Genomic DNA, 8,035 nt, shown 5'->3' on the forward strand with positions numbered 1-8,035 from the left:
AGGCCTCACTAGGTCCAGGATCATGTCAGTCCTTCTCTCCAGTTTGCCTGTCTATCACTTTTGGGTATTATTCCTGTATGTGAAACCTCTTCTGCACTCACACAGAGTGCCTACCATCTTCACAACCTCTCTTATTCAGGTTATAGGTTATATGTAAATCAGGACATTACACTTGCCATCCTTCTTGCTTCTTTTAAAATCTAGAGAGTCATTACCATTTCATGCCTCTGGTTCCTCTCTTACTCCCAGAGACATCTACAGACAAGGCAGCCCAGCCCCCTTTAATAATAAGCTCTCATTCCCCATATAAATTGGGGTTGGGCTCAAACACTGTTCCAATCACTTGCTGCCACCATTCATTCAAATCCTGAAATATATGTATGCAGACTGAGGTATGAAATCGTCTGTGTGCTACTTTCCCTTGGACATGAAGCCCACCAGGCTAATCAAAACAAGGAACTTTTATTTATGGTATAAACCAGGGGTGGCCAACGGTAGCTCTCCAGATGTTTTTTGCCTACAACTCCCATCAGCCCCAGCCATCATGGCTGATGGCTGGGGCTGATGGGAGTTGTAGGCAAAAAAACATCTGGAGAGCTACTGTTGGCCACCCCTGGTATAAACAAATCACTGAGGAAAGAAAAGTATAAGTAACAATTCAATTGAACTTTGAATTGAAGTCCTATTCCTACAACTGGAATCTTTTCGTTTCAGATTTATTCTTTTCAGCCTGCTCTAAGCAGCTCTTCTACACAGTTCCACTCAAGTCAGAAAAAGAACTTCTTTCGCCACAGCTCCCAAGCTGTCAAAATCTCTCTTGCTGACCGCTGTCATTTTTCATCTGCTCTTTGTCCAACTCCCACCCTCAACATTCCATCAAATCCCATTGGCTGCTGTTAGGGAAAGGCTGAACTTAGCCTGTCTGTCACAACATAGGATTGGATTGTAGAGAAAAAAATCCCACTATAATAGAAGGGGGTGCTTTTCACAGATTCCCCCTCCCTCTGCAGACTCCTATCTCAAGAATCCTCATGCTGTTTTCAGAGGTCCTCTTTTCCCCAGAGCAAGATTTCAGGGATCACTTGTACTGCAATGAACCGAAGGGGGCAAGGAAATCCCTTTCCACTCATGGAAATCCCTTCTATCAATTGAGGCATATGTTAGGATCTAGCCCTTTTGTTAATCTTCCTGGCTGATGGCAAAGGGATGTGTCAGACATGATTTTTGTCACTCAGGATGGTTCTTCAAGTCAGAAATGGATACAGTTCTAGAATTGCATAGTTGTCCAATTATAGCATGTTAAGATTGTATAGAAAATTAAAGATTCTAATCTGGGAGATTGAAAACAGGAGGAACAAAATCCCTGATCTCCCTGGGGAATCCTGAGAGATTTGTTTTCATGTGATCTTTTGGCTGAAATAGTAAGAACCATTAGTGTGATCGAAGGGTATGAGAGGAGCAGAGTTGTGTCGTGGTTAGGAGCTGGGACAACTGGCTTCAAAACACCACTGTGCAATTGAAGTTTTCCAGGTGATTTTGGGTCCTTTATAATCTCTCATCCTCACCTGTTGTGTGGATAAGGTGGAGGAGGAGAGAAAAATGTAATAAGCTGCTTTGGATTCCCCTGAGAGAGAAAAGCAAGATTTATGTTAAAAAGTGTGAATCTTCATGTAGCCATCCTGATGGTAGCCCTAGTTAATCATCATGGTTTCTGTTAAGACACACTTGGGGGGTGCACAGTCACTGGCCAGCCACAGAGAAAGAGCTTCCAAGCACAAAGAAAGAGCTTTTCCCGTCTTCAGTAATTCCTTTTCCATCCAAAGGGTCATGTGACAGAGGTGGGACAAGCACACTTCTCTCAGTTCTCTTCTTGCTGCCATAAGGAGAAGACAAGTTTGTCCAAGCGACTTCTTTCTCAGATTTTTGTGACAACTGTAGATCACCACATCGATTGCCAGAGCCAGTGGGATAGCTTTATTTAAGAAGTATGATTAATTTCGAGCTATGTATTATATCTATTGATTGTTGCAGGGCCTTTTTTGTAGCAGGAACTCCTTTGCATATTAGGCTACACAACCCTGATGTAGCCAATCCTCCTGGAGTTTACAGTAGGCCCTGTACTAAGAGCCCTGGAAGCTCTTGGAGGATTGGTTACATCAGAAATATGTGACCTAATATGCAAAGGAGTTCCTACAACAAAAAAAGCCCTGGATTATTGTTGCCTGCCCTGAGCCTATGTGTAGGGGACAGGTTATAAATCTAAAGTAATAAATGAATAATAAATAAAATGGCACCAAAGAGTGACCATAAATTGTGTTTGCTCTGTCTGGGTGAATGGCATAATACGGCCTCATGCCCAGCATGCTGCTGCCTTTTCTTCAAGAGCTCCTGAGTGTAGAGCTGCCAGTCTTAAAGCAGCATTGTGGAGAAAGGCACTGAGAGCCTCAGAAAAACACACCGAAAAATGGGTCCACTCTGAAAAACAGCCACAAGCTCAGTGGCCTTGGTACCAGCACCTTCAATATTAGAACCAATAGATAAATTGGCACCAGTGTGCTCAGCACTGGAACCACCATCTATAAAAGACAAAAAGAAATTGAACATTCCCAGCGGGCTTCTCCTCAGTGCTGGTTCAGCTCCCCTCTACAGCAACCAGATGACAAAGTCCACAAGGTCTCTTCTCAGACCATGAAACCAGTATGGGTTATAAGCATCAAGCTCCCCAACCACAATCTTTGCAGTGGCTGATGCAACAGCAACCATGGTTCCCATTCCTAATTATGTTTTCCCCTCAGTGGGAACCCTGTGATTGGCAACAGCAGGAGTTGTCATCCTCTTCACAATTGTCACAACCATCCACAAAGCGCAAGAGGGGTAGGGACCTCCATCCTTCCCATCATGTATCCACTGAGACCATACGTTTGGAGTCTGGAGAGGTTCTGGATCATGGTTCAGAGACAGGTTCAAAATACACCTCTGTGACATCACCTGAACACTGTGTGAACCATCAGCTCTGTCACCAACAGAGGACTTGAAACTCTATTCTGAAAAACTTATTTAGGTGGTGAAGGTGCTTGTTCTAGAATACTCAGCTTTTGAACTCCAGTCCACCAACCCCATCATGAAGGTCTTGTGTGCTCTGGATTCAGGGCCTGTAACACTTCCCATGTTTCAGGGTATCGAAGATATCATGATGGGAGTATGATCAAAACCTTCCTCTGCATCTGCATCAGCCAAGAAGCTTGAGAAACTCTACAAAAGTTAGAGAAGATGACTGCTCCTACCTCTTTCATCACCCGCCAGCTAACTCTTTAGTGTCTGAAGTCCTGCCTGCAAGGGACAGATGGGGATCCCATTTATCACCAATGGATAAAGAAGACTGTAGGCTGGACTGTGCTTCCTGAGGATAAAAAGCCATTGGTGAAAGTTCTAATGCAAGAAGGGCAAAAGCTGGGCAAACAGCAATCAAATGCTGCCAGACATGCAGCAGGCGGCCACAGTAGAGCTATGGCATCAGAAATAGCCTTCAGGAAACACTCATGGCTGAGATAATCAGCTTTGCCACAGGACACTAGGGCTAGGATAGAGGGCCTTCCATTTTAAGGTTGTGAGCTGTTCACTGACCAGAAAGATGCGGTTTTGGATCACATCAGAAAAAAACAAAATAGTGATAAAAGCCTTAAGGATCACTCCTGCCCCCACTCATAAGCAACAATATTTTATGAGAAACTATTAGAAGTTCCAGTCTACCAGGCCATACCATGACCCTAAATACAGGTATAGTGCCCCACCATCCTCACACCAATCATACAAGCCTCTGTATTCTGTAATCCAAGCAAAGAGGTAAACATCCCTCTCACCCACAAGGGACCAGCCCCCCAGATAACTTCTTTTTGAGTTGTTTATCTAAGTTCATTTAAGCATGGTGGAAAATTACAGATTATTCTTGGGTTCTGTCCATAATAAAAAGGGCTGCTTTTTTAGAGTTTTTAAAATCTCCAGTTCATCACTGTACAGAGTCCTCTCTGGGTTCTTCTGTTTCTGTCACAAGATGTTTCATTCTTCATCTCCAAGGGTGCCATTATGAAACTACCTCTGGGCTTGGAGGGTGACAGATTCTTTTCTTGATATTTTGCAATTAATTTTTTAAAAGATGGTGGGGAAAGACCCATCCTAGACCTCAGGGTGCTAAATAAATGCTTGCATATCTCAAAGTTTATTAATTTGATTTTTATACCACCCTCCTTCCATACATAAATACATAAAATTTTAAACAATAAAAACATTTAAAACAATAAAAACAGCAATCAACTAATCAGATGACATAGGATATGGAATATCCTACTCTAGGGAGGAGGAGACAAGGAAGCCAGGCTTGATGGTTGACCATTACTTGATGGTAAACCATTGCTGTCCTCAACCATAGTCCTGACAGAACATCTCTGTCTTACAGGCTCTGCAGAATTGCAAGTCTCACAGGACCTGGATGTCATTAGGCAGAGAGCTCCGCAAGAACTGAAAAAGCCCTGGCTCTGGTCAAGGACAGATAGATATTCTTTGAGCCAAGGATCTCAAGGAGGTTCTTATTTCTCATTTTCAAAGTGCCCTTTGGGGGTTATATAGGGAGAGGTGGTCCCAAGGATATGCTGGTCCCAGACAGTTTATGGCTTTGAAAGTCAACACCAAAACCTTGAACCTGATCTGGTATGCAAATTGAAGCCAGTGTAGCCAGTGAAGCACTGGTTGGATATCTTCCACTGCATTTTGGACTAGCTGTAATTTCCAGACCAGTCTCAAGGGCAGCCCTGCATAGTGTGCATTACAGTAGTCTTGCCTAGAGGTGACCATTGCATGTTTTGCTGTGGCTAGGTCAGAGCAGGACAGTTGCCCAATCTGGAGAAATGCCAGTATGGCAACATTTGTGACCTGGGCCTCCATAGATAAGGAGGAATCAAAGTACACACCCAGACTCCTGGGTGCTCTGCCCAGCCACAGAACCTCCATCTTTGAGGGATTCTGTTTTCGTTGGCTCTGGTTCAACCATCCAGCTATGACTTCCAGCCCTTCAGCCAAAATAGATGGGGCAGTATTCAGTCAGCCGCCCATCAACAGATGCAGTTGGGTATTTTCAGCATACTGGTGGCAGCCCAGCCCAAATTTCCATCCAAGCTGGGCAAAGGAGCACATGTAGATGTTAAATAACATCAGAGATAAGATCACTCTTCGAGGGACCTTACATACCAGGGGGTGCTGGGGCAAATTTCCACATGGACAAAATGGTTCTCAGATCTAGTTTGGCCTTCCTACCAAAGGTCGTCTCTCACTTCCACATAAATCAGGACACCACCCTCCCAATATTTTCCCTTCCCTGACCTCCCCATCTGAACAGACACTGCACACACTGCATGTTAGGAGAGTGCTTCTTTTTCAATTTGAAATGCACAGAGGAATTCAGAAAAAAATAACTTGTTCATTTGCTTTAGAGGTACAAATAAGGATAAGGAGCATTCACTCAGTCTCTAGGTGGGTGGTGTCAACAATCAAAATTGGTTACACAGAGGCAGGCATGCCTTGTCCCATTGCATCGAGGGTGCATTCCACAAGAGCACAAGCTTCCTCAGCAACATTCCTCAACATTCATACAACACTACTGCATGGACATGGACTCTCAGCTCCCTCTAAGCTGTGGAGTCTTGTGAGCAAAAATTCTACTTCATGGGCTACTGGGATTAAAGTTCTGAGCAAGTGATTTGGCTCTGGGACATCCTTCCTGATCTGAGACAAAACTGTGTGAGCTGGAGGCTAAAAAACTGAACTAGCTTGAACTAACTCAGCTTAGAGGGAACACTGGTTGAGAGAGCAGTTCTACAATTGATCATCCATTGATCAGCCCACACCTGCATCCTTGACAAGGATTCTTGGCAGGGATGGTTGATATTGGCCCAGAGGAATACAGTGTGGCACTGCACAGAAGCCATGACAATGAAAACAGGGTAACCATTGTTCGTCAAGTACCTGTAACCATTGTTCTGTGCAGGCACACATCCTTCCCTCCTTTCCCTGCTGTGGGCTGCTCTGCCATTACCTCTCAGCAGTTCCTTATGGTGGTGAAGGGAGAACTAAAGGGCGAGTGCTTGGCCCACCTGTCATGTGACACTTTGGATGGGAAAAGAGCTACTGGAAATAGAAGGGAGGGGGAGCACTCTCAGGCTCTGGAAAATTCTACTTAACTTGGAACCCCTTTGTCCATGGCTGGCCTGTGACTGCATAGTCCCCCATGTGTGCCTGCACAGAAGACCACTTGATAAGCCATAGTCAAAGGTAAGTGCAACCCCATTTTCTCATTTTCAAAGGACAAAACCTAGCCCAGGTTAAGCACTGTTACAGTGGGAAGCCTTTAAAAATGGGCTTAATTCTACTGGAATCATTAAGATAGCAGAGTGGTTCACAATGGTTGATGTTGGCTCAGAGGAATATCATGTGACTCATTTTGTTTGCTGAAGTTAATGTTTTTATTTCCTTTTAGCAAAAAGCCAAAACAGCAGCAACACTCTCCTCCACAACAAAAGTGTCTGACCTTAGCCTACGATGGAGACGTTGACATGTAACATGGAAAGAAATCCAAATGTAGACATCAGCTGCCTTAACTGATTTCCCTTTTGTAATGTTCGGACTTCTCAGTTTTTTGTTTTGTTTTTGAGGAATCTCACAACACCTGATAAAAACTGGGCAGAAGACCAAGACTGCAACAGAACTTCTTCTTTTTTTGCATTTAGGTTTATCTGAAACAAAATATTAGAGGCTCATCTCTTTTTTGTGACCTTTTCTCAAGGGAGACCTCAGAAATGCATCTCTTCCTGTGTGACCAACCAACTTCTACCAATTTTTACTTTTAAAAGCATGACAATCCTGTGAAATAAAGGTGACAATTTAATGTAAAGGGCAATTAGGACACTACGTCATTATGCACTATATTAGTGCAGGCTTCATTATTTTTTCACCTCTTTCAATAATGAGTTTTCTAGCATTTACATCCGAATTACATTTGAGACTGAATGCTGATTCTAAATGTATTTTCCAAAATAAATCACAGGAATGTCAAGGCTTCTAGAATTTCCTTGGCTTTCAAAATTATTGTGTTCTTTAGGTGGGAAAATAATCTCAACTTCCCTTTCATCAGAAGAGCAGGATGATGGACATTTATCAAATGTAGCACAAGAAATGGGTCTAGATGGCTTTCTAATTGCATGGAGTGCAGTTGGTTTTGGGTTGGAGTTTTGTAACAAGATGGATGGATGTTTTCATGACCTGGGAGATGGCAAGAGTGCTTGAAAATGTATTTTAAATTGGTAATAAGCTATTTAGGTAAATTTTAACCCTTGAAAACTGTAATTCATTTGAATTAATATGAATTCCACTTTTGTAATTTAAATTTTTCTTATCTGGAATATTTGTAAATTCTTTTTTTTAAGCTTATTTATTCTCTGACCTTATTTATTATGCATTTAACACTCACACAGACAAAAAAAAACCCCATTTGTAGAAGGTCTTGCTTTTTAAAAAAAAAAAAAGTTTCCAAATCTACATTCTGAACATCTTGAAGAAGATAAATGTTTGTAATAGTACATTGTTGCAAGTAAGAAAGTGCCATCTTGTGGTATTGACATGTATTTATATGCAAATAAAATGCTAAAGGAAGTGGGAATGAAGTTGTTTCAGATACTTTGTGATCTCTGTAAAAGTCTTGGTGCATCAGGATAAAAAAACATCATTATCTAATTACATTGTAATTACAGAGCCAAAGACATATGAGAGTGATTCAAAATGCGTTCAGGACACAATTATTCAATAAGCCGCAGCATATTTCAAGCTCAAGGCATTCTCCAGCAGGAAAAAAAAATCTTAGGAATTAAATCTCTTCAGAGGGTCTCAAGGACTTTCCTGTAGTGCAGAGATCAACATCTAAAATGCAAATGCACATATAAATGACCAATTTCAAAATAGTTTAGCACCAAATATTAAATATGCTAGAAAT

At 42.2% G+C, this 8,035-nt stretch overlaps 1 protein-coding gene across 1 annotated transcript in view; it reads left to right on the top strand.

Annotated features, from left to right (window-relative positions):
* Nucleotides 1-7,703, top strand: part of THSD7B (thrombospondin type 1 domain containing 7B) — a 713,545-nt gene extending 705,842 nt beyond the window's left edge. Inside the window, exon 27 of the mRNA XM_060257141.1 lies at nt 6,527-7,703. Coding sequence (XP_060113124.1) covers nt 6,527-6,608 — 82 coding nt within the window. The 3' untranslated portion in view covers nt 6,609-7,703. The remainder of the gene's footprint in view (nt 1-6,526) is intronic.
* Nucleotides 7,704-8,035: the final 332 nt, after the last annotated feature.

Source organism: Heteronotia binoei, chromosome 16, assembly GCF_032191835.1.
Source record: "Heteronotia binoei isolate CCM8104 ecotype False Entrance Well chromosome 16, APGP_CSIRO_Hbin_v1, whole genome shotgun sequence".
In the NCBI taxonomy this organism is placed as follows: Eukaryota; Metazoa; Chordata; class Lepidosauria; order Squamata; family Gekkonidae; genus Heteronotia; species Heteronotia binoei.